The 27,053-nt window shown below is 35.9% G+C and overlaps 2 protein-coding genes across 7 annotated transcripts in view; one reads left to right on the top strand and one right to left on the bottom strand.

The window, feature by feature from the left end:
- Positions 1 to 14,739, top strand: part of LY75 (lymphocyte antigen 75) — a 132,383-nt gene extending 117,644 nt beyond the window's left edge. The window contains exons 36-39 of the mRNA XM_046018802.1: positions 6,731 to 6,847; positions 8,095 to 8,268; positions 9,635 to 9,661; positions 14,228 to 14,739. Of these exons, the coding sequence (XP_045874758.1) occupies positions 6,731 to 6,847; positions 8,095 to 8,268; positions 9,635 to 9,661; positions 14,228 to 14,430 (521 nt within the window). The 3' untranslated portion in view covers positions 14,431 to 14,739. The remainder of the gene's footprint in view (positions 1 to 6,730; positions 6,848 to 8,094; positions 8,269 to 9,634; positions 9,662 to 14,227) is intronic.
- A 2,436-nt stretch (positions 14,740 to 17,175) lies between these two features.
- Positions 17,176 to 27,053, bottom strand: part of MARCHF7 (membrane associated ring-CH-type finger 7) — a 48,877-nt gene continuing 38,999 nt past the window's right edge. The window contains exons 7-10 of one of the 6 annotated variants that reach the window (XR_006820270.1): positions 25,962 to 26,071; positions 22,787 to 22,900; positions 20,479 to 21,182; positions 17,176 to 18,528 (exon numbers count right to left, since the gene is read on the bottom strand). Coding sequence is in view for 3 of the 6 variants with exons in the window: in XM_046018804.1 (XP_045874760.1) it covers positions 21,003 to 21,182; positions 22,787 to 22,900; positions 25,962 to 26,071 (404 nt within the window). In the remaining 3 variants the exon portion in view is untranslated. Of the gene's footprint in view, positions 18,529 to 20,050; positions 21,183 to 22,786; positions 22,901 to 25,938; positions 26,072 to 27,053 lie in introns of those variants that run through there. The other 5 variants (XM_046018805.1, XR_006820271.1, XR_006820272.1 and 2 more) reach the window with 5 other exon arrangements.

Genomic DNA, 27,053 nt, shown 5'->3' with positions numbered 1-27,053 from the left:
GTCCAGAGCTGTGTGATAGAAGCTTAGCAACAGCAGTATCTTTTTCACATGCGTACCCTGTGCCAGGCACCGGGTGGGCTTGATTATCCTTACATACCTACCAGGTAGTTTATATTAGCCTCCTTTCATCAAGGGGAGAAATGAAGTTCAGTTATTTGTTCAAAGTCATGCAGGTAATAATTGGCAGAGCCAGGATTCAAACCAGGTCCGGATCAGATTTTAGGGCCATAGTTGTTAATCGCTCTGCTGCTATTCTGCCCTTGGGAGTGCTGTTTTGGGTATGCAGTGTGGGCGGAAGTCCCATGGGGCCATGAAGGGAAACTGTGATAACGAAGTGTATGTTGGAGAACAAGGAGCAAAAGGCTGTTTGCTAGCAGATACACTCAGTGTTCTTGGGAAAATATATTTAAAACTTTACATTGTTAAATATTTCAAATAAATATGTCATTTTAAAAAATTATTTATTTGAGAGCACGCATGAACCAGCTTGTGTGCACAATAGGGCGAACAGGAGCAGCAGTCTCCCTGCTGAGCAGACAGCCTGCCCTCGGCTGATCGTGGCACCTGGGACCTGGGACCATGACCCGAGCCGAAGGCAGACACTCAACCAACTGAGCCACCCAGGCACCCCTAAAAATGTCATTTTTAAAAAGGTGTGCCTGGGTGACCTTTATATATTTGGCTGTTTGGCCGAAAGTGCATCCTTGCTGTTAAGCCTCGAACTGTTGTGATTCTTTTTTTTTTTTTTTAAGATTTCATCTATTTATTTGACAGAGAGATCACAAGTCGGCAGAGAGGTAGGCAGAGAGAGAGAGAGGAGGAAGCAGGCTCCCCGCTGAGCAGAGAGCCCAATGCAGGGCTCGATCCCAGGACCCTGAGATCATGACCTGAGCCCAAGGCAGAGGCTTAACCCACTGAACCACCCAGGTGCCCAACTGTTGTGATTCTTAAAAGTTCAAACCGAAACTAGGATGTGAAATAACATCTCTTTCAGCGGAAATCTCTCTGATGGTGATAGGAGAGTCCTCGATTTTCTAGAAGTGCTTTTTATTACTGCATGAGATCTAAAATCTCTTGATCATTTCATTAAATTTTATCTTAGACTTATTAATAACTCCAGCATTTAGAAATGCCCTTTACCTAAAAAAAACACAATTTCTGGCAACCAACCTGTATGACATTTTGGAAGAATATCAAATCATACTCACTTATTGTGGAAAGAATGAATGTAAGCAAAGAAGGGTTTAATCCTATTAAATGCCACATAGTACTCAATACATATTGTTCCTCTTGGAGAAACTCATACCTGCCAAATGGTGTGGAATATTGATTCTTTGAGAACAAGACAAAAGTTCCAATTTACCAGTATGGCTTCATTTTAAAGAAATTGAATAATGGAACTTTTTTGGAAAGATTTTATTTTTAAGTAATCTCTACACTTAACATGGGCCTTGAACTCACAACCCTGGGATCAAGAGTCACATGATTTACAGGCTTACCCAGCCAGGTGCTGCAAATAATAGGAATTTTTTAAATGGGGTTCCCCCCATAATAATTTTCTACTCTCTTTTGAAAAAATCACTTATATTAGGTATTCTTAGATATAGATTTCAATATAGATTTATAATTGAAATTATATTGGAGGCTGAGAACCAAAAAGGGACACATTCTTGTACTCGTATTAGCTTGTGTGAAGCACAAGGTTCACTGCCTGGCTTTAATACTTCTTTTAAGCGGTTAACAACTGCTTACAGTATAGAGGTATAATTAATACTCGTTGGCCGACTTCTACAACTCAGTGTGTAGTGAGGTGTTTTTCTTTTGTTTCATATTTGCCATTTTTCTTTAGCAAACAAAGCAAAACAAAATTGGAAACACCCAGGAACTTTGTGACTTGTTTTGGCATCCATTAATTCTACTTGTTCAAGCAGGATAGCCATTTGGAGGTTTTAAATTGTTACGTACAAATTTGCTTATAAAATTCATCTTGTGTCTAAAAAAATACCTCTCTCTTTTCCCCAGTTAAAATTTATAAATTCAGTTTGTCTTACTGATTAGATTTTTTTAAGCTTTCTCATACGTTTCTGTTAACCTTACCATTTATTTTATAATCCTCTGTATTCGTTTCCACTCTGGAAATATCCAGTTCTTTGATGAATTAGGAAATTAGCTAAAATTAATTAATAATGCTCATATTTATTTTTGGCTAGAGTACTGTTTTGGTTTAGAGTAATGGATGGCCATGAATTCAGGGTTTGCTATGAAGAACAAAAAGCATAAGGAGTACTAGAATATTTACATTTGGATTTATAAAATCTTCCCAGCTGTACAAAATCCTTAAACCTATCATTAGGGGTTTAGAAAACAAATGACTTGCTAACCTTTTGGGCTGTAGAGAGCTATATTTAGAAATATTCCCAGGGCTTTTGCAAATTTACTTGACATTACCCTCTCATTATTCATATTGAGGAAAAAAATTGTAAGAAGCTAAAATTTTTCTTATTTTGCAACATTTACCTTTAATTTATAATGTTATCATTGTAATAGAAAAAATAAATATTTTTCGTCTTTCCTTTTTGTGATTTGTGAGCTATGTCACTAGCTATAAAAAGAATTAAAGACCCAAATTACATCTCAGCAGGTACTGTCACTGGTAATGCATTGTAAAAAAAATTTTCTAGAGCACATGCATTCTTCAGGGACTTATGCTGTCATTTGTTAAAGAAAATGAAAGTGTGTCTTATTTGCCTGACACAGTAATTTAAGTTTATACAGTATTTAATTAGATTACAGTGTTAAGAATCATTAAAGTTCCATTGGCTGCCACAAGGTCAAAGAAAAGGATGAAAAACTCATCTCTGAACACTTAAGCCTAAACTATAACCTAGTTAAATACTTCCCTTCAGAATTTTTCTAGAGTGGCATTCTGGTCACATTTCACAAGTAAGTACAAGTAAGTATCAGGGTGAAACAGATTAAAAGTCTGTATGACATTCAACAGACAGGCAGCTGGAAATGATAAGAAAACCATCACAGAGTTTTTTGAAATGGAGCAAGGACTCAGGGAACCTCATTGAATCCCAACTTTGGATTAAAGTATTAAGTGTTTTAAAGGTCAATCTTATTTTTTTTCTTTTAAAGATTTATGGTAATTGCACAATTTATGCATGGTCACTATAAAAAATGAGGAAAACATGTGCAGATATTTTAAAAATAAAACAAAATCGGGGTACCTGGTTAGCTTGGTTGGGCATCTAAATCTTGATTTTGACTCAGGTCATGATCTTAGGGTTGTGGGATCAAGCTGCCTGTCAGGCTCCTTGCTCAGCGGGGTGTCTGCCGGAGATTCTCTCTCTCCCTCTCTGTTTGCCCCTCCCCACCACACTCTCTCTCTTCCTCTAAAATAAATGAATAAATCTTAAAAATAAAATCCGCTGCCTTCGGCTCGGGTCATGATCCCAGGGTCCTGGGATTGAGCCCCGCGTCGGGCTCTCTGCTCAGCAGGGAGCCTGCTTCCCTCTCTCTCTCTCTCTCTCTCTCTCTCTCTGCCTGCCTCTCTGCCAACTTGTGATCTCTCTCTGCCAAATAAATAAATAAAATCTTTAAAAAAAATAATAAAAAAAATTAAAAAAATAAAACAAAATCACCCTAAATTGCACCACTCTAAGGAAATGTAATGACTGTTAACATTTTGGTAAGTATCCTAGACTTTTTCCCCGTAGGCAAATTTATATCAAATGCTTTTTTAAAAAATATATATAAGAAAAGGGATCGTATTTGGCAAAATGCCTTATAATCTGCATTTTCCTTTAAAAATATCTGTGGCAGTAAAAATACAATGCATATTTCCATTAATCTGGTATATAGAAGTTCCATAACTGATTTAATCAATCCTCTAATATTGGCTATTATTTTCAGTCTTTGTGAGAAATATGTGATGACCATTAATAATTGTGTTTAATGAGCACAGAGCCTACGATTGTTTTAGCGCAATTGTTAAGGATTGCTGGGTCAAAGAGGGCCAGTGGCGAAATGGATAACGTATCTAACTATAGATCAGAAGGATTGCTGGCTCAACTAATGTGTTTTGTCTGTTTTCTTTTTTAAAGATTTTTATTTATTTATTTGACAGAGATCACAAGTAGGCAGAGAGAGATAGAGGGAGAAGCAGGTTCCCTGCCGAGCAGAGAGCCCAATGTGGGGCCTGATCCCAGGACTCTGAGATCACGACTCGAGCCAAAGGCAGAGGCCCAACCCACTGAGCCACCCAGGCACCCCTCAACTAATGTGTTTTTAGGGCTTTTGACATATTTGCCAAATTGTTTCCCAAAAGGCTGTACTAACTTTTACTCCACCTAACCACTTTTGAATTCCTGTTTTGTTACACGCAAGGCCAGCACTGTTTAATCTGTAAGCGTGGAAGTCTGCTTATTTTAATTTTCATTTACCAGTGAGATTGCATTTTTATACATTTCTTGTGTTATATTTGCTTCTGTGAGGTGGTCTTTTTTACAGTCTTGAAACCATTTTTTTTTCTTCTATTAAAGTGTTTGCTTCTTTGTTTATAATGGAGCTTTAGTCTGCTGGTTTGTGATTTTCTTAATAATACAGTATGACTTTGGGGAGATTTTTTTGGCCCTGTAGTAATTTTCTTTCCCCTGTAGTTAAATTTTTCTGTCTGCCTCTTTTAAAAGATGTAGAAGTGGTCACCTAATACAAAATTTTTTTAAAACCATATCAGTATGTAACAGGACCTCTGTCTTTTCCATTTGTTAACTTAGGAAAATATTATCAACTTTAGTGTGATGTCATAAATATAGTAGACTATGATTTAAGGTACTATAATCCTCAAAGTGTGGTCCTTGGATCAGCAGCATCAGCATCACCTAAAATCTGTTAGGAATGTAAATTCTCAAGCCCCATCTAACACTGGCTGAACCCGAAACTTTGGATGTGGCTGAGCACTGTTTTTTTTTTTAAATGATTTGGTTCAATTATTTGTAGATTTCTATTTTTTTTTAATTTATTTATTTGACAGACAGAGATCACAGGTAGGCAGAGAGGCAGCCAGAGATAGAGAGGAGGGGAAGCAGGCTCCCTGCTGAGCAGAGAGCCCGATGCGGGGCTCAATCCCAGCACCCTGGGACCATGACCTGGGCCAAAGGCAGAGGCTTTAACCCATTGAGTCACCCAGGTGCCCCGGCCGAGCACTGTTTTAACAAGGCCTCCAGGTGATGCTGATGCTTGCTCCAGGTGAACTAAGACAGCCTGATGTTTTCAGGAGCCTTTGTGAAGTCAGGATGATTTTGGAAGTATGCAGTTTAAGAGCAAGATTTTTTCACTTCTCCATGTAGTTGTATTGTTGGCGTAGAGAAAACAGCAGTAGTATAGTATATATAGTATAGTAGAAAGTATAGTAGTAGAATGTGTTGGGGCGCCTGGGTGGCTCAGTGGGTTAAAGCCGTTGTCTTCAGCTCAGGTCATGGTCTCAGGGGCCTGGGATGCGCCTGGGTGGCTCAGTGGGTTAAACCCTTTGCCTTCAGTTCAGGTCATGGTCTCAGGGGCCTGGGATCAAGTCCCAACATTGTGCTCTCTGCTCAGCGGGGAGACTGCTTCCCCCTCTCTCTCTGCCTGCCTTTCTGCCTACTTGTGATTTGTCAAATAAATAAATAAAATCTCTTTTTAAAAAAGTGGAATGAGGGGCACCTGGGTGGCTCAGTGGGTTAAGCCTCTGCCTTTGGCTCAGGTCATGATCTCAGGATCCTGGGATCGAGCCCTGCATCAGGCTCTCTGCTCAGCGGGGAGCCTGCTTCACCCTCTCTCTCTGCCTGCTGCTCTGCCTACTTCTGATCTCTCTGTCAAATAAATAAGATCTTAAAAAAAAAATTGGAATGTTTTTTAATTTGCAAGAGAATCATTGTCTAGGTTAAGAAATAGGGTTCATTGGCTCTCGGAAAAGTAGTTACTCCTGATATTTATAGGGTGCTTATATGGATAGGTAGCTTACAGACTGTGAGGACAACAGCAGCAAATGTTTGTGAGACATACAGTATAGATGTCTGCTGCTCTTTACTCTGGAATCCTGTGAGAGTCTCCCAGGAAAAATCAGCTAACCAATGAGAACCTCTACTATTAGTCCATTTCCCAAAGCCAGGACTTTTTAAAGGACCACACAGACAAATACGGGAAGGCACAAGTCTTTGGGCAGCAGGCATGGGAAGGCCGTTAGATGAGGCAGGTCAGAGAGACTGGTGCTTGAGCTTCACAGGGTCTTGGAGTTGTTCTGGCAAGTTGCCCTTGAACTTTTCAATTTTCCTGGGTATGGTCAGAGCTTGTCTTCCCTACTGTAGTGAAGTGAGGACAGGAGAAACCATGGGTGCTAGAAGTAGTCATGGGAAAAAGCAAAGTTGAGAGATGCAGAACATGTGTTTATTGCTCAAGTTTTGCGTGAGGTTTTGTTCCCTTGTTTGTAAAATACCTATCAACTGTGTGAATGAAATAGGAGTATAGAATGATTCTGCCCAATTTATGCTGTCATTTTAACTTTTCTCATATTTTCAGAAATGTGCATATTCTCAAGCTAAATTTTAAAAAGGTATAAAAGTGTAGTTATTATAAGAGCATTATATTATAATTATGCATTATAACAATGCATAATTCTTATATACTTCATGTGATTTCATTGATTCTGGAAACATGCTTTCTTTTTCCTTTTTAAAAATAATTCCAGGAGCAGACATGGTGAGCATACATAATGAAGAAGAAAATGCTTTTATACTGGATACTTTGAAAAAGCAATGGAAGGGTCCAGACGATATCCTACTAGGCATGTTTTTTGACACAGATGGTAAGTAATATTTACCCTTGTAGGAAATCACTTTTTCAAAATGGTACTAAAATTGATGACTTTGAGATTCTTTAGTTCTCTAGTTCAAGTTGGTATTTTCTGTGGTGTCCGGGTATAGTATGTTCAATGTGCATCCTGTACCCAGTACTTGACCTGCACTGACTGCAGCTTTTCCTTGAGCAGCTTGGTGTGTTTCACACAGAAGAATCAAAGTTGATTCTTTTGTCTGCAGTAAAATATGGTTCTAGGCTCAAATTTTTGTAATATGGTAGGGTCATAAATATTAGTGTTTGTGTCAGCAACAGGATAAAGCTAAACTGAACTATCAGAGTTATATTATGTATTTAGTGTCCCTGTAGAAAACAGAAAGTTCATAGATAATGAAATGAAACTAAGTTTACTATTAATATTTTAATTTTCTTGGCTATTTCCCCATGAAAATGTTACTATTTTCTTTTCTTTTTTTTTTAAAGATTTATTTATTTATTTATTTGACAGAGATCACAAGCAGGCAGAGAGGCAGGCAGAGAGAGAGGAGAAAGCAGGCTCCCTGTTGAGCAGAGAGCCCGATGTGGGGCTCGATCCCAGGACCCTGAGATCATGACCTGAGCCGAAGGCAGAGGCTTAACCCACTGAGCCACCCAGGCGCCCCAAAATGTTACTATTTTCAAGAACTTTTTTTTCTTAAGAGAAGGTGAGGGGGGAGAGAGAAAACCCAGCAAGCTCCATCCCCCGCGCAGAGCCAACACATGGCTTGATCTAACAACATTTAGATCATGACCTGAACTGAAATCAGGGGTCAAATGTATAACCAACTGAGCCACCCACTCATCCCTGGAACCTTCTTTAACCAAAACTTTTTCTTTTTTTTTTTGGTTAAGATTTTATTTGAAAGAGAGTATGAGAAAGGGAGGAAGAGTGAGAGCCTGAGTGGGGTCGAGGGGTAGGGGTAGGAAGAAAGGAAGAGGCAGATTCCCTGTTGAGCAAGGAGCCTGATTCAGATCTCCATCCCAGACCCCGAGATCATAACCTGAACTAAAGGCAGATGTTTAACTGAGCCACCTAGGCCCTCCTTGAACCAATACCTTTGATTTGCTTGTACACAAGATATACTCTTCCTAATTCAAATCCTACAACCAAGTTTTGACCAGACATACCTTAGTAACTTCCCTCCTTTAGTCCTAGACCCTTTTCTATGGCTCTAAGTTTAAAACTTTCATAATAATGAAAATATTCTTAACTGACAGATTCAAGTTTCAAGTGGTTTGATAAGTCAAATATGACATTTGATAAGTGGACAGACCAAGATGATGGTGAGGACCTAGTTGACACCTGTGCCTTTTTGCATACCAAGACAGGTGAATGGAAAAAAGGAAATTGTGAAATTTCATCTATGGGAGGAACCCTTTGTAAAGCAGCTAGTAAGTATAACTGAAGACTTTTTTCCATTCCTGGAGGGGTGGGAAAAGTAGGGCTGGTTTTAAAATAATTTTGAGCCAGGTATGCCTCAGTAAATTAGAGGGAGTAAGCAAGACTTCAGAACGTATTAGGATGGTTTGCTGTCAAGTCTCCCAGAAGTCGAATAAATTTCTCTTAAATTTCAGAGATATGACCAGATGATGTTAACCAGGCATACCTTTATCCTATCTGCTAAACTTAAGAGCCTGCAAGAGGTTAAAAAGTTCTTCTGTTGTTTGAATTACCATAGCTTCTTTGCATTTGGTTTGATTAAACAGAAATGGTGAAGAATACTGACTCCTGACTCAAATTCTTTACAAAGAATTTGACCCTGTAACAAGTACTATCATCCTTTGTTTAGACGAATGAAGAAAAACCACACTGTAATTTATAATTTATTCTGGACTAAAGTGTAATTTTTCTTCTGACCCATCAGAATGCTTTTCTTTTTTCCTTTTTCCCAAAGGGTGAACTCTGAATCTGGCCCCTGCCCCTCTACCCACCCATCACCGCCCCCCCCCCCCCCGCCCCGCTCCAGCTGTCCCCTCCTCCCCATCAGAATGCTTTCTAATGAACATAATTGTGTCCCACAGTATTTTGATGTTATTGTTAAACATCAATGTTCTAAGTTTTAGAACTGTTTTCTCATTTAAAAACACTTAAAATTTAAAATAAGATTTCAGGATGCCTGAGACACACTGGCCATTTTCCCATTTTGCCTCTTTAGGATTTCCCCCCTTCTACTTCTACTGTAAACCAAAGCTATTTTTCCCTTTACATCTTACTTCTTTACATTTTTTTTTTTTTTTTTGTCTCAGCAGGGTTAACTACAGTTTATAGTGACTATATTAAATTCCTCATAGTTTTATGGTAGTTGAATTCAACCTCCAGTATTTATTGGATTTTTAAAAAGTTGGATCTTTTCATGTACAAAGTCTCAGGGCACCATTATTATAAGCCAGATTTTTTTTAAAACTTTGAAACATCAGAAAGTTTACAAATTTATACTAAAGAGGTCACAGGTGTACACTTTAATTTTACTAGCTTTGTTTTCTACAGACTCTACCAAAATTCTCTCTTGTTCACCTCACTTTTTGAGTTACCTAATCCTTTTCCACCAGCCAAGCTAATGCATTACGTTAGACCCATCTTCTTTAAAAAGAACCAAAAAACCTTTGTTCAAATGGAAAGCACAACTGACCAAGAGAAATATAGATAATATTAAACTATTAAATAAGGGGTTCATTTTTAACTATTCTGAAGGTGTTTAAAGGCAAATTAGAATAAAGCGTATTTGAATATTAATTTTTATTTTCTTTTGTATTTTAGTCCCATATGAAAAGAAATATTTATCAGGTAAGTAATGGTCTTTTATTAAAATTTTTCCCCAAAACATAAGATTCTGTTAAAATATTACTTAGAAACCCCCTAAAAATTATATAAACCTAAAGTAGAATGATTTTTTGAAGAATTTAAAAAGGTCTCAGCTTAGTAATAGGACTTGACATTCTAAGTAGAACTGCAAGTTATAAATTTTTTAAACACCAAAATATTTCCCATTGAATTCCATTTTGTTTTTGTAGGCAGTCACTCTGCAATCTTTTATTTAAAAAGGTTGTAATTCATGCAGCATCTGTCTTAAGGGTTTACTAAATGCATTTTTTTAAAACAGGTCATATATTAACGTAGCTCAAAAAGCATAATTAAAATAAGCAAACACTGAAGTCTGTCTCCCATCTTGCCCCCATCTACCCTAGTCTAACTTTATCCTTACTGGGCTCCCGTTCAGTTTCTTCTTTAAATGTCTGCTTCTTTTGCCAAAATAAGGAAACAGATAGAGGACTTATTTTGCCCCTTTTATTCACTAATATATTTTAGGTATCTCTCGGTATCATTACCTATAGATTGAACTTCCTTCTTCTTTACAACTGAATACTCTTCCATTGTATGGATATGCATAGTTATTTAACCTGCTCCAGACCCTTTTTGCCTGTTTCCAAACATGTGCTATTACAGTGCTGCAATGAATGAATCTATCTTGCACAAATAGATGTTATCTAAAGATTCCCTGCAAATGGGTGGAAAATGGATATAGAACTTGGATCAATATACTAAGAGGAATTGCACCATTTTGCATTTGCAGAAAAAAGGTGTTACAAAACTTGTGAATTTTTGGCAAATGGTAGTGTAATTTTTAATCTATCTTTTTTAGAGTGTGTGTGTGCATGCACCAGGGGTGGGGAGGAGGGGCAACGGGAAGAGGGAAAGGTAGACAATCTTAACAGGCTTCACAGCCATCGGGCAGTCAGAAACACGGCTCGATCTCATGACTGAGATCATGACCTGAGCCGAAATGAAGAGTCGGGACACAATGGAGCCACCCAAGCGCCCCATTTAATCTATTTTGAGGTATAAGATGCGATCTTAAGTGTATAGGTTGATGGTTGCTTCCGTATGCACCTGGCTAACTACCTCTCAAATCAAGATACAGTACATTTCTTGGGGCAGCTGGGTGGCTCAGTGGGTTAAAGCCTCTACCTTTGGCTCAGGTCATGATCCCAGGGTGCTTGGATCGAGCCCCGCACCAGGCTCTCTGCTCAGCGGGGAGCCTGCTTCCTCCTCTCTGCCTGCCTCTCTGCCTACTTGTGATCTCTGTCAAATAAATAAATAAATAAAAAGATACAGTACATTTCTGTTACATTAAAAAATTTCCCTCATGCTCTTTCCCAATACATGTACCCCCTACCATCATGTCTTCTACTTAACCATTGAGTTCTCTCACCAGAGTTGCTTGCTGTTAAATATAATTCTACTAGCTTGTTTTTTTTTTTTAATGATTTCACCCAAGTTGAGTATCTACTGCACCCATTTTACTGTTGCATAATATTTTATAAATCTATCACAATTTGCCCAATCTCTAATTATATATATTTGGATCATTCCTTATTTGGTACTATGTTAAGAGCTGCCTATGAACATTCTCATTTGGACCTATCTTGTCACTCTCCTGGAGTATTTTCCAAAGAGTAGAATTGCAAGGTCATAGGGTAGCTAACATGTTTAGCTTTATTAGAACCATCAAATAATTTTTTAAACTGAATTAACTGTTACATTTCCACTGTCAGTGTATCCAAGTTCTATTCGCTGTACACATCCATCCCATGATAGTCAACCTGATTTTAGTCATTCAGATGTGTAGTGATCTGTCATTTTAATTTTCATTTCCCTGATGAATAATGTTGAGCACTTTTACACACTTACATTTCGATGTGTTCTTTTGTAATATACCTCCAGGTTTTTTGTCCTTATTTCTAATTGGTTTGCCTTTCTGATTGATAGCTTTGTAAAATTCTGGATATGAGTTGTCATATATTGTAGTTTTTTTTTCTCTCAGTTGGGGGCTTGCTAGAACTATGATGGAAGTGTTTGAGAGTTCATGTAGATAATGGAGAATCAAGCTCTCACTCTTCCATAGGAGAAATAAATATCAAAAAAATAAAAAAAGAGCAAAGGGGCACCTGTATGGCTTAGTTGGCAGATTATGTGGATCTGATCCTTGAGGTAGTGCATTCAAGCACTACACTGGATGTAGAGCTTACTTAAAAAATCAAGGAAGGCACCACTGCATAGCCATTAGGTTGTCTGTGCAAAAAATAAGTGATCACAAGGATATGGAGAAAGTGGAACACCTGTGCATTACTGATAAGAATTTAAAATGGCATAGGCAACAGTATGGTAGCTTCTCAAGAAACTAAAAATAGAAATACCTATGATCCACTTCTGTGTATATACCCAGAAAGGAAATGAGGTATCAAAGAGAAATTTGTATGCTCTCATTCAGAGCAGCATTATTCACAGTAGTCACAGGTGGAAGTTGCCAACCCAAGTGTCCATCAACAGATGAATGGATAAGCAAAACATGGTGTATATACACCATAGAACATTATTTAGCCTTTAAAAAGGCAGTTCTGGTACATCCTGCAACGTGCACGAAAATGGAAGACATCAGATGCTAAGTGAAATAAGCTGGTCACAAAAGGACAATTCCAATTATATGAAGTACCTGGAGTAGTTGACCTCACAGACACAAGGTATAATGCTGGTTGACAGGGATGAGGGGAGGGAAGAATGGGGCATTATTGTTTAAGATAGACTCAGGTTTGAAAAATGAAGAGGTCTGTGGATAAATGGTGACACAGCACAGTGTGGACTGTTGTTCTTTAACAGTGTGAACTACAGAACTGTCAACTTAAAAACTGGTTCAAATGGTGCATTTTGTTATGTGTATTTTACGTTAAAAAATTGAATCAAGAGGGGCACCTGGGTGGCTCAGTGGGTCTAGCCTCTGCCTTCTCTTGGGTCATGATCTCAGGGTCCTGGGATTGAACCCCGCATCGGGCTCACTGCTCGGTGGGGAGCCTGCTTTCCCCTCTGCCTACTTGTAATCTCTGTCAAATAAAAATCTTAAAAAAAAGAAAAATCAAAAGCCATGTAAGCATGTTATTTACAAGCATGAAGGCAACTACAAGATAACAGCAATGGGAATGCAGGGTGAGTAGTAGTGGTAAAGTAGGAGCAGCACAGTACTTTTTGTTGCGTTAGCTTGTAGAACTATGAATTTTAAGCTATGCACTTGTATACTTGGAGGGGGAAAGGATTTATGCAGATTGAAATGTGTAGGAAAGAGTCGGTAGGTCTAAGTGGTTCTCAAAACCCTATTAGGAATAGCTGAAAGATTGGCAGCATTTGATCCAGAGTGGCCTCTGAATATATGAAATACAAAGATTTCATAAATATGTGTAACCACTATGTGCCTCGCTTTCTTGATACACATTTTCATCTGATGGTCTCCAGTAAGACTACAACCCACACCTTAACAAACTGTGACCACTACAAACTTTTATTATTTTAGGACCAAAAAGGAGAGAACTCAGCTGTGGCTATTTACCTAACTCCTCCTGTGTTATTTTTTAAAGACGACTGTCAATATTTTAAAAATATCAATGGCTCTCCCTCACTTTAACAAGTAGCTTTTGGCCAGATTTTCTTCGCTAAGCTTTACATTTTATCATTTTAAAAGCACAGCTCAAAGAAGGATATAGGTACATTCAAATAAGCATTATGTAAAAATTCATCTGTAAAAAGAAAATAATTTGAGGACTTTTAGGTTCTACTAAATACAAATACCTTCTTCCCCCAAAGCATTTATCTCCTAACTCCTAAACTGAGTTAATTTCCCTGGACTGACTAAAAGATTACAAGGGTATTGAACAGCCAAGAACTGTTAAGGTTGTACATCATTAAGGAGTACACACAGATACTTGATTAAAACAAAACAAAAAACAGGGGTGCCTGGGTGGCTGTGGTCATGACCTCAGAGTCCTGGGATAGAGCCCCGTATCTCCTGCTTAATGTGGAGTCTGCTTCTCCCTCTCTCTGCCCCTTCCCCAACTCATGCTCTCTCAAATATCAAAAATCTTTTAAAAAAGGGGGGAGTGTGGGGATATTCTATTGCCATTCCTGGTTTTTTCAGTGGAACAAATTTTAAAGGCCAAACACCAGATAAACCAATAACTTCATTAATGTAAGCAAACCTCTCAAGACAACTAGCCTTGAAAAGAGCATTTAAATACAAAGTCTTGGACCAGAAAGTAAAAAACCGAGAGACAAAAAAGAACTGTAGTATACCGAGTGTGGATAATTTCCGTTTTAGGATCTTACAGTAGAGTGGCAATTGTAAAACTTAGTTGAAATCTTGAAATGACAGTTGTTTAAGCTAAGAAACATAATAAATTCATTTTTATTTTTAATCAATGTGGGAAAATCCTTAAAATAGGTAAATATGTACATGATGAAACTGTATTTGTGCTCCCCTGAGTGCTAAGTGATTTCCATATATATTTTTTGTCTTTTTCTTTTCAGATAACCACATTTTAATATCAGCTTTGGTGATTGCTAGCACAGTAATTTTAACAGTTTTGGGAGCAATCGTTTGGTTCCTGTACAAAAGAAATTCGGATGCCGGTTTCACCACAGTTTTTTCAACTGCACCCCAATCACCTTATAATGATGACTGTGTTTTGGTAGTTGCAGAAGAAAACGAGTATGCTGTTCAATTTGACTAAGATTTTGGAAATCTCAGATTAAGACATCAAATACTCTGACAGTGATTCCTGTGTAGGACTTTAATGTAAAACTGGACAATGAAAAATTTTTTCATTTTTCCAGTTTTTATGGGGTATTTCCTTATTCCAGTAGCATTCATTATTCTCATGTAATCACTGTGACAAAAAAATGATCTTTAGGTTCTTCTAAGAACACAATTAAAAAAGAAATTATCATAGATATAATTTAGTAGTTTTAACCACTTCCTTAAAATGCACCTTTCACTTGAAAAAGTTTAAATAAAGGCCAAAGTAGTAAAACAGATAAAAGCCCAGTCTACTCCTCTATCTTCCTTCCCATTTAGTCGAACCACCATAGTTTATAGTTGAATTAAAAAACAAATACTATGTACCACTGTAGTTTTACCAATCACCAAGTCTTTACCAATTTCTAGGTCTTGCTCCTTTATTAACAAACAAGATACAGGAAATAAAAGACTGTTAAATAGACCCTGTACATTCAGATGTCACACATGCCATTTACTATGGCAGTTAGTTCTTTTGATATTTTTATCTTCCTTTTTGAGTTAAATGTAGAAAATACTGTAGATTTTAAGGAGCCCCTATTCCACGTAACTTTATAATTTCATCACTTTTAGAACATCACTCTGGACCAGAAATAGTATTTAGCACTGATCACAAATGGTTAGAACTTCAATGAAACACATTTTTTGAAACAATAAGATTACAGCCACACTAGGATGATATGGAGGAGGCTGGCAGTGAGGCTAACACTTTCACCACAGAGCCCGTTTAAAGATTTTTCTCCCACTACCAGAACTGTTCCTATACAAGGTATCTTATGCTCTCCACTACTATAAACTAGCCATTCAATGACATGAAAACTATGTAAGCAAAGACTGTAGAAAAACACTACATACTACTGTAGTGGTGATGCTCAAAGTCTTCAGTAAAATGTACGTCTTAAGACAAAGGTGAAAAGAGTAAATCATTTTGGGGATAAAAAATGAAAATGAAGCTGAAGGAAGAGTGATTTTCCTTAGTACCCTTTACAGCTTAAAAATTTGAAAAGATAAAAAATATACAGAGTTCACATAAAATCAGATTTACTGTATTTGTAAATTTGAAAGCTCAAAGTCATCATCTCTCTCCCTAACCCACATGCCACCAGTTATGGGGAATACTTTGGGGAGATACACTTTCTCTCATGCTTGACCAATGGCAACAAAGTCCCAGCTTGTGCCATCTGTTTCCACTGGCACTATGTTAATCCTTCATCACAACTGATGGCACTATTGTTTACTGACACAGGAAAAACAAAGTGATGACAGGATCATACATTGTGGCTATGTGGTACTAAACAAGCAGATGTTACACTAATTGTAGTACACTAAACAATTATACTCTGTAAGAGCTTTAAATTCCTGAGATCTTGGATATTGTCTTATTATTGATAAGCTATTAAGAGTGGTACAAATGGTGAACAGACAATTCTAGTCCTACTTTTTCTATTCAAGTTCTACCAGTCCTTTAAGAACTGGGAGTGATCTTAACTCTTCCTTAAAACGTCCTCTAATAGTCAAATTTCTACAATGCCCAATATGGTAGCAACAAGCTACATGTGGCTATTTAAATAAATTAAAATTAAATATAATGTTTAAGTGTTGTTCCCTAGTTGCACTAGGCACACTTCAAATGCTCAAAACACATGTAGTTACTGTAGCTACCGCATTGGGCAAAACAAATTATAGAACATTTCTATTATCACAAACTTTTATCGGACAGTGCTACTCTAGAATCTCTTCCTTTTTAACTCCCATACAACTGATTTTCTTCTGTTCATTTTGGTTAACTTCTACCCAGTGACAGCTCTTCCAAAATGGCCTCTTTAACCTATTTCCATACTTGATTTCATCTTTCAAGTTCTTAGAAATTCCTGGTATTGAAGTGTTAAATCTTGATTTTCTTCATATAGCAGAACATCTGTTAACAGGCCCTTTTATCTATTCGGTGGTCAAAAGCTAGCTGGATCGTTCAAATCTGTATTTTTCACATTAAGATGAACATGCTTGTTTATATTCAAAATGTATAAATGGCTTTTCTGAACATCTTGGTCTAGCTAATAAGGACAATATAAATTCTTACATTTGGCAAGTATTAGACAGAGTATTACTTTTAACTTCATTTTCCTAGGAATTTGCATTCTTGCAGTGAATGGGATATGGTCTCTGTTTAGGGTTTAAAAATAACCAGTGAAAAGACTTTCCTTATTCCCTCTAATTCACACTTACTGGAAGCTTTTACAATACTGAAATATGAAATAGTGGTACTAAGGAACTACAAGAATACTATAAAAGCTTAAGCCACTGCATATCTCTGTCATTACAAAACTATAAACTGCATGCCAATGGAATGTTTTCTACTACTTAATTTTTTAAATAAAAAGTTTTGTGGGTTAAGCAGAAGATACTTAAATTTTCATGCTGAGTTCTATTCAAAGTGAAACTGTTTCAAACTCAAAGCATCCCTAAAGACCCAGACAACAGATATTCAAACTGGCATTCTTAAATTTTTTATTTTTTCTTTAAGGCAATGCAAAGGTAACTGCTGAGCTGAGCAATGTTTTAGAAAGAGTTATATATTTTTGTATGAAACCGGATTTTACTTTTTAATAAAGTTCTTGGCTCTAAGGTTTGACGTCTACTTTGAGCACCAATTTAAAAGGAAACATTTCAAACTATAAAGTAAATCAATCAGTATGCACTTTATTTCCAGCCAAGGTTTTACATTAAGACCAACAAACTATGTGTGGGCAAACTGTTGATTCACGTTTGAGAAATTACATGGTTTCTAGTTAGGTTCTGAAAATGTAGTTCGTTGCCATAACATAAGACTTTATTTAATCTGAAAACCACCTGAAGGTGTTTAGAGTGTATCCTAAGAGATACACTTGTTGACAGAGGAAATATACAGTGTTATGAAAGTATACACAATTCAGGACCACAGTGTAGAGCTATCCATGGTGAATAGGTAATGTTCATCTGTTCTCCAAAAGTAGTGAAAAACATTAAGTCACTAAATAAATGCTCAGAATTACCAAGGACAGTTAAAAACGACCAGGATCCAAACAGGTTATTTATATCATATTTATCTATAAAGAAGTGACAACACTAAAAAACACATTGAAAACCAGTGTTCTGAACTTTAAGTGTGGGATTTAAAAATACTCTATTAACTTGAGAGTGCAATAATTTTTTTTCCAAATAACATTTGATGGGCAATTCTGATATATTTTACAACTGAAATATTCCTAAAAGGAATATCTACATACTATGGCCTATCAAATATAATCTGCATTTTGCAAATCATTACAAAAATTTATCCATCATTTATATTTCATATTTATATACTTTTTAAAAATTAGATTTTATTGCTAAATGAATTTAGAATTCATATTAAATTTGGAAACCTAATATAATGCTTTCATACCTTATTCCCCAATTGATGTTTTAGAAACACTGGAAGCAAATGATTATGAAAATGAAACTGCAACAGAAGGCATTTTGAAAGAAAAAATAATTAGGTGCCATTTGCCATTTTATTTCAAAAGCATATTTTGTCCCACTTTTTTCACTAGCAAGAGACTAAAACATGAACCTTTTTTTTTTAAATAAATATGACTACAGTAATCAGAACACAAAAAAGAGTCATAAGCATTGCTTAGATATCTAAAACAAGGGTAACACTTTCCCACTTACCTAAAAGAAAAATACTTTTTGATTACCAGTTTACAAACATCAGATTCACTGGCCATGTTAAAAGGTCCAGCAAAATTTTAATTCAACAATACTTGAGAATGAATACACACACACACACACACACACACAGGACATCTGTGTGTGTGTGTGTGTGTGTGTGTGTATATATATATATATATGGTCAATGTATTCAATAGGCATTCCCCCACAAAATTAATTCATATTAATTGCCACTTTTAATAAACACTTGTTCACAGATCATCCATTTGTCTTATATGAAGTTAGGCAATATCAAATGTTCTGTTATGGTCTCCATCTTCTTCGGAATCATCCTCTGAAGCTGTTGAAAGAAAACAGGATGATCAAGAATGATTTTAAGGGGATGAGAATGGAAGCGTAAATATGAAGCCAGAATAGCAATGACTTGTAAAATAAAAATCCCAATTTAGTATACTGTTTGGTCAAAATGGTAAATGACAGGGTTAGGGGTGGTCTGACTGTGGGCGATGCCCATCCACAATGTTCCCACCCCCACATCTTTTTGTTAGGTTAGTTTTTATAAAAATGAAAATGCTTAAAAATGTGCTTCAAGAAACATCTTCTGAACAACTGACATCAATCTGTGTTCATAGTAGCTAATGATACAGACACCAGAGAAAAAATGAACTTAAGGCAAGTGCTCTCACACACCTGAGTAGAATCTGGTTTATTACTGCTGCATGTTTGATGCATCCGATGAGAATGAAAAAAAATGTACACAGAATAGGTTATGGGTGTTCTTCCAATTTACATCAAAGCTCTGTCTATACAATGCCAAGAAAAGCTCTATTTAGCCAAAAAAGCTTTATATAGACACAGCCCAAGTTAAAATAATTGGATTCAATAAAAACCTTTTGTTGAGATTATTCCTATGCCTCTACATTGTCAGAAATATCACTTGCGCAATGTTTCTGACATCAATTTATTATTAAGTAGCTCAGAAGTTTAAAATACACATCCTGGAATGTCACTAGGAAGGACATAAGTAAAAAACTATGTATTCTATAAACTGTTCTGTGTGTTCAGAAAAATGGAAGTTCACTAAAATAAACACCCAACCAGCATTTCCCCTAATGTCAAGGGCAGAAAGGTTAAATGTACACTCTTCTTGTATTAATACTGGATCGAATATTTAAGAGTCACAGATGGAATCGACAAAAAAATTATGCTACATGTATGGATGAAACTTAAGTTTCCTTAGTCTACCTATCTTGCAGAAATCTTAAGTCCATTTTTAATAAATGGTATCAAGCATGTACTTAGATCATAAATGAGTAGATCCTACAGTTAAGTTTTATGCTGTATCACAGAAAATATCAAACTAAAAAATAAAACAGTTCTTCAGGGAAATTCTCATGTTTTCTATTTGATTAAAGCCACAGGAGAAGAACATTCAGTCAGAACTAGCTCTTAGAACATATAAAAATTCTGGTACTTAGGATTAAGTTTGCAGCACCCACATCTGTCATTCACAGCTGAATTTGGGTGTATTTCACTTCCATCTTTCTCACATGCTGGCAGTAGACACTGCTATGTTTAAGAAACTAAATTCTAAATGAGAATGTTAGTTTTAAAAAAATACAAAACGAAACAAGCAATCTGAGGAAAATATACAGTGAAACAAATCACTATCATCACATCTGGCAAAGTATTAATTATAATTTACCAAAAAAGAGATTGTTGTGTTAGACAACACAAGGGATCTGAACTAAGAAGGTATAAAAGAAAAAGTATTTATACCCAGTGAATTTATACCCAGTGTCAGTTGCTCCACCCATCTTTCCCAAATCAATTATTTTGCTATTATTAAGCCTGGTATTTTATATACCATTTACTCCTTTATATACCATTTTCACAAATACTGAAATGTGAAAATGCATTATCTGGTGGTACCTCTAATCCTCTCAAAACTTAAAAACAGTACAGACTTAATGACAAAAATCCATGTCTTAGAATATTCAAGGCATTAAAAGGTTCCCATGAAGACCAAGTCCTTTCCAAACTTTACCTTGAAGGATGCTGAGCTTTCCCTAAAGGTAAAAACATTATGCAGACTACAGGTAACACTCCCAAGTGTTTTGAAGATGAGTACAGAAGATAATCCAGTGGAGAATACATATTTCAAAGCACTTCAAAGAGTGTAATGGAATCTGACCGTGGGGAGGCAGTTGCTTTGGGTGAAAAAGTACAATAGGTACGGTAATCTTGGATTCTCAGGGACTGTTTCAGAGCTACTGATATCTGTGCCCACCTGATATGAAGCACCCTGGAGGTTGTAGGACTTTGAGGTTAAGCTGTGCAGATGCCTGTAAAGATTTGGGCATTAAGTGCCTTCACATAGGAGCCCAGGCAGAAGTCCTAATGCTGGAACGTGATCTTAAGAGATTGGAGCTGTTGGCGGAGCTGGCTGCCTATTAAAGGTCCATGAGGACCTGAACAAGGAGCAAAAAAAAAAACTATGGCTTCTATTATAGACTCAGAATTAGGAATCTTTCACCCTTATTTTCCTAGAACTACAAACAAACCCAGGGAAAACCTTTAGTGATCTAACAAAGCTGAGTAACAAGTAAAACTTCATAGACACACACACACACAAATTGAACAGATTTAGACAGGTTTGACCAGTGAATGTTTTCTTTTTGATTAAAAGTTCTAAAACTAAGACATTCAAAAATAAAATTTTATTTAAAATACATCCTATACCTTAAAATAGAATTAAAAAAAAATATGCTTTTAAAAAACTGTCAGTTGCTCCACCCATCTTTCCCAAATCAATTATTTTGCTATTATTAAGCCTATAAATGAAGCTCTAATTTGGTAGAAAGAATATACAATTAGGTTTTGCTCTGTGGGTTTAATTTGCAACAGTAAATTCAACAAGTCTGGGAAGGGGAAATTCCACCTACTTTCGAGATCTTCCATATGTGCCTGAAGAGTTCTTGCAAGGTTAATAAACTAGAAACAATGCAGAAAGAAATATAGTAGTTTAAATGTTGCAAATGTATCTAAAAAGAGAGTTAGTATAGGAGATTCATTTCTACTTAAGAAAGTCAAACACCATTTTAAGCCTTTAAATAGGGGTCTTTCTACCCCCACATCACAAATTACAAGCTTAGGATATTATCTATTAAATGTTGTATATAATCATTATATAAATGGCCATGTAGATATCATGAATCATGTAGAAACTAAAAACAGATACAATAAATTAATCCAATGGCACTCTGTCTTCTCGCAACACCTCAAAAAATTATGGAGAAAAAAATTAAAACCATTACAATTTCGACACAAATGAATTCACTTTTAGTGGTCGATTAAAAAAAAAAAGAACAGAATAAAACAAGAACAATAATCAGTATTTTCCTGCTTAAATTTGATAGCTCCGGAAGTATTTTAATCTGGTGAAGACTTGCCCTTTAATATAATTTGTATCTTTTACAAAGGCATCCAACAGATCTTATTACATGCATATATAAGGTTTATTCATTTTGACAAGGTAAGTCACCTTTTAAGAAATAATTTTATAGCACTTACTAAATTTAGGTTCTATGATTTCTTAAGGCCTTAGAAATCAAGAGAGCTCTGCTCAAATTCTGAAAGCTCTTGATAGCTCATTCTTTTTTTTCCCTCAATGATAATAATCTGTCCAAAAGGCTCACAGGAATGATGTTCACATATTGATTACAGAAAAAATTTTTTTAACCAATTAGAAACAGTATATGTATTGGTTATTTGATAATTTTCAAAATAAAATAGATTTTACGTTTCACCAAGTCTATTCAGATTTACATTTCACCAAAAACTCGGATCTATTTTTAATCATCAGAGTGAATATTTATTTTAAAAAGTCTGAAATATATCTTTCTGAACATGTTTTTTTAAGATATGAAGTGTTCACAATGCTAGAGTAATGAGATGTAGACCATAGCCCCTACCACATTAAATGGGCCAGGCAGGAGAGTATAAATTTCCTATGATACACTGAGGTAACTAGTATCATTTTACTTATGAGCACCTAAAAGACAGCTAGCTCAAGTGTTAAATTAAGATAAGAGTAAACAGAGTAAACACACAATAGTCTGTATCATCAGTAGTTTGTAATATGAATGCTTAAAAATTAGTACACTTGGCAATCTTTTATAGGATACTAACAAATGAAACTGAAGTTAATTTCCCAAACTCTTTGGTTTTTGGAGTTCAATTTCAACGTCAGGTTTCTAAGTTGTAATAATGAGTTGGATGTTCCCTTCCAAATTAAAAAGAGCATTTCCTCTAGGTGTTTTCAATTCATCCCCGTTTTTCACTGAAATATATTCCAATTACCTTCAAGAGCTAGAAAATTACTTCTACAAAAAGCTTAATGAAAAAAATGGGGCTGTTTGATACAGAAGTAAGGAAGACAGCAATTTCTATTAAATCTATAACATCTTTATTTTTAAGATACATTTTAATATAAGAGCCCTCCCCCCAAAATAGAATGTGAACATATAAAGCAATGTGCTTTTCAAAGCATACACTTGCAGCATCGTACCCTTCCCCCCCACTCCAATATTACTTACTCGGACACGCGTGCTTGGTTCATTTGTATTTCCCATCATATCAGAAAAGCTTTGTTCGCACAAGTGCAGTAACACAACTAGGTAGAGACCAGAGCTGATAAACTCATACTCAGCCTTTAACAGGGAAGCAAACGAGAAAAATATGGAGAATGAAAAATTAGTAGAATGAGACTGATACTCCGTATACTGATAAACTAGAGGAAATGTATTTGTAATCAGTTTCTAGGAAGAGATACAGTGCCATCTATTAAAAAAGAAATAAAATTTCTTTTATTTTCTCGTAGTTTCAAAAAATTTTACTAATGTTATATAATGTGTTCAAATGGGTGCTCTTTATTCTCCTATAGTCTTCCTTTATGTAATTATTTATATAAAAGTGGGGAAAAAATGTGATGGTAAAATAAATGCTCTGGCTCCCTATAAAGCTCAAAATAGATTTCTTTGCACAGATGGCTGTAACTGTTTACTTAAAAATTAGCATTTCATCTATAGCTATATCAATATATTACATAACTAAAATCCTATTCTGAGAGGTCAAGTGTTTCTTATGTAATTTAACTAACTTCAAGGCAAGAGCAAATACAAAAATGGACTTTAAAAAAAAGGCAGTAGGGCACCTGGCTGGCTAAGTCAGTTAATCATCTGTCTGTCTTTGGCTCAGGTCATGATTCCAGAGACCTGGGATCGAGTCCGCACTTCACCCTCTGTCTCTCATGAATAAATAAATAAAATCTTAAGGGGAAAAAAAAAAAAAGGATAGTAAAGTAACTGCCAGATATCCTTTGCATAGAAATTTGCAGTGGGCAAAAATAGTTCTTTGGTTTAAAGCTGTTCTGCTGTTTTGAAGGTAAGAATACAAAACACGAATATAGTATTATTAAAAATCTAAACTGTTATGTAATTGTTACACAGTGAACTATCTGTGAATTGCATCATTTTCTGATAATAAAGTTATCTAAAATTAAGAATTGTATGTTCACAGTACGAACCTGAGCAAGTTACTGATTACAGATTCTCCAGAATACTCAACAAATTTCAGACTGATTAAAAATTTCTCTAAATACTTCATTAACTGCTTATTTTTAACTTAAAAGGTAATCATGTATCTAGGAGATTTTAAAAAGTGTTTAATGTTTATCACCTTGAAAAAAATGAAGGCACTGGATAATGAAAAACTAAACTGTGCTTAAAATGAAGGTAGTTGTCAGGCCACTAGAATCCATGATTCATAAAGAACAAAGATGTTAAAGCCAGGAAGCTTAATCACGACTGTCATTTTTATAATGACTCCACCTAATATTTCCTAACACCTCTAAATTATTTAAGAAGTGGGTCATTAAAATTCTTGAAGAACAATAAAAACATTCCTAGCTATAATGAAAAGTCAAAACCACCTTCAAGAGACATGATGGAGCGCCTAAGAAAGAATGGCAGGAAAAAAATCATCGTTTGAAACCTACACTAATTTTGAGAAGACAAACTGAAAAAACCAAGAACAAAAAAAAAAAAAACCAAAAAAACCACAAAATTCTTTGCATTATTCCACCTTTCCATACTCCCCCACCCCCATTCTATAAAATACCAATGTCCAGCTGTCTACAGAGACGTCTTAAGAATTTAAGACAATGCATTACTCAGACTGATACTCCCTTTGGAGTACGTTTTAGAGTATGCTTCATTAAAGAGTAAAACAATAATAAACATCAGAGTTATATCTGTACTACAGCAACTGCCTAATGTTTCATTCATTAAATCAGTGACTCTTAACCTGGATGTAAGCAATTAGCTTCAAGAGATCTGGGAATCCCTAAAATTATATACAGATTTTGTGTATATGTATATTTTGTAAGGTGTGTTTCTGGTTTATCCAGATTTTCAAAGGGTATCCATATTCCCACATTTTAAAAGTGAAGCATGCCCACAAAAGATCATATATTGCATGTTTCCATTTATATGAAATGTCCAAAACAGATAATCCATAGAGACAGAACACAGATTGGTGGTTGCCAGGGGATGGGAGAAAGGGGAAGGAGCAACTGCTTAATGCGTATAGGATTTTCTTTTAGAGATGAAAATGTCCTGGAACTAGGTGGAGGTGATGGTTGCACAGCACTGCAAATGTACTAGTACCAATACACTGTTTACCTTAAAATGGTTACGTTATATAAACTTCAATTAAAAAAAAGGGGGGGAGGGAAGGTGTTCATTACTCCTTCATTTAAAAAGTGCTTTTTCAAGCATTCATGCATTCTCTTCTCTCATCATCATATCTCTTTTTTATCAAAAATATGCTAAGCACACTTGGATAATATGGCCCTAGAGCCTCCTTTGTAATCTCTTCCAACATCTTCCCCTCTTCCCCTGAATTTTCCTTTAAAAGGGGGGAAAACTGAGCTCTAAGCTTCAAGAAAAAAGACTGATCAAATCAATGGGGGGTGGGGGTGGGGAGGAGTAATCAATACATACCAAAAAATTCTGAGAAATGAGAGGAAAATATTTGAAATAAAATCTTAATATGATCAGAGAAATCCCAACATTATTCATTATGTAATTAACAGCATGACTGTAGCAATACAATACTGAAGGAAAGAGAAACAATGTGAACTTGGAATAAATGATTTCATGTAAGATAACTCGTTCAACATAAAGGTAGGAGTGGGAAGAGGGCAGGGGGAGCGGGGAATAGGAAGGGTAGAGGGAACCAGACAGGAGTAAGAACAAGGGGCATCAGACAGGTTCATAAAAAAATTATTCCTAAGATAAAAAATACAGAACTAGGATGCAGATGTGGGGACTGGTGTTTTAACTATTTTCCAGTACTCAAGAGGCATTCACAACTGAGACAGCTATGGGGAGAGAAGGTTGGTATTACTACTTTCGTACTAATTTCCTAAGCTTTTATTATTTTCAGGTTTATTTAAAAGACATATGATGAATTTTACTTTAAACCCAGAATCTGTGACTTGGTTATTTGCTTTTCACTTTAAAAAGTTAGGGGAAAAATAATACAAAATTATAAAATCATGTAATACCTAATGTAATAAAGAGAATTATATTAAAACCATTACTATTATTATTTCAATGTCGGTTTTCTGACCATGATTTAATCTTTTCTTCAAGAGTTGTCCTTTAAGCATAGAATAGACACTTACCAAATTAGGCAAAATATACTAACTTGTTCATTTGCATGAGCTCTATGTAGTTCATGAATATCAAAATCCTCCAGGTTAAGCTGCAACTTCTCTTTACAGAGTTCACAGGTGGTTACAGCCTCTAATGAAGAACCTGGTAAAATCAAAAGTAAAGCTTAGTTCTGCTATGATTCCACAAACATCTTTTCTTGTAAAGTTCTTTTTGAAAAAGATTTTATTTGAGAGAGAGCGAGCCTGAGCCGGGTGGGAGGTAGAAAAGAGGCAGAGGGAAAAGCAGACTCCCCATGGAGCAGTGAGACCAATGTGGGGATTGATCCCAGGACACTGAGATCATGACCTGAGCCAAAAGCAGCTGCTTAACCAACTGAGCAACCCAGGCAGCCCTCCTTGTAAAGTTTAAAGCTTAGAATATAAGTATGTACTCTATATATCAATATATAATCAAAATATATATACATTCTACATATTAAGATATATATTCTATGTATCTATATATATAATCAATACATAGAAAGGAAGTAAGACTACTCTGGTAACACTGATGTGCTTGTCCGGTCCTAATCTACGGTATTTAGGCCCAGCCCATTATTTAGGTATCTATTGTTTTTTGCCTCCCAGAAATGCACATACATCCCCACCCCTGATGGTGGGAAGCTGACAATGGAATGTCATCTGTACTTCCCGCTTCCTCAAGTACCTTGACAGGATGCCATGAAAACAATTTTAAGTAATACAGTATCGAAACAATGAGTTACCTATACCCAGGCCATTATCTTTGATATGACAACACAGACCTTTTGAGCTCTAAGAAATGCACCCTCCCTATGAAGGGAAAAAAGGAATCCACTTCTGTCCTTTCAGCCATAAAAGGAATGAAGTTCTGATACATGCTACAACACCGATGAACCTTGAAAACTTGCTAAGTAAAATAAAGCAGATACAAAAAGGACACATATTATAATATGATTCTATTTATATGAATTATGTAGAGCAGGCAAATTCAGAGAAAAAAGGAGTAAGTTACCAGGGACTGGGGAGACAGGAGAGGTAGAACTTGCCACTTAATGGATACAGTTTTTGTTTGGGATGATAAAATTTTTCAAGTGGGTAGTGGT

Source organism: Meles meles, chromosome 9 (assembly GCF_922984935.1).
Source record: "Meles meles chromosome 9, mMelMel3.1 paternal haplotype, whole genome shotgun sequence".
Lineage (NCBI taxonomy): Eukaryota > Metazoa > Chordata > Mammalia > Carnivora > Mustelidae > Meles > Meles meles.
The sequence above is the reverse complement of the archived record's forward strand: the minus strand, read 5'-3'. Positions and strand labels throughout refer to the sequence as shown.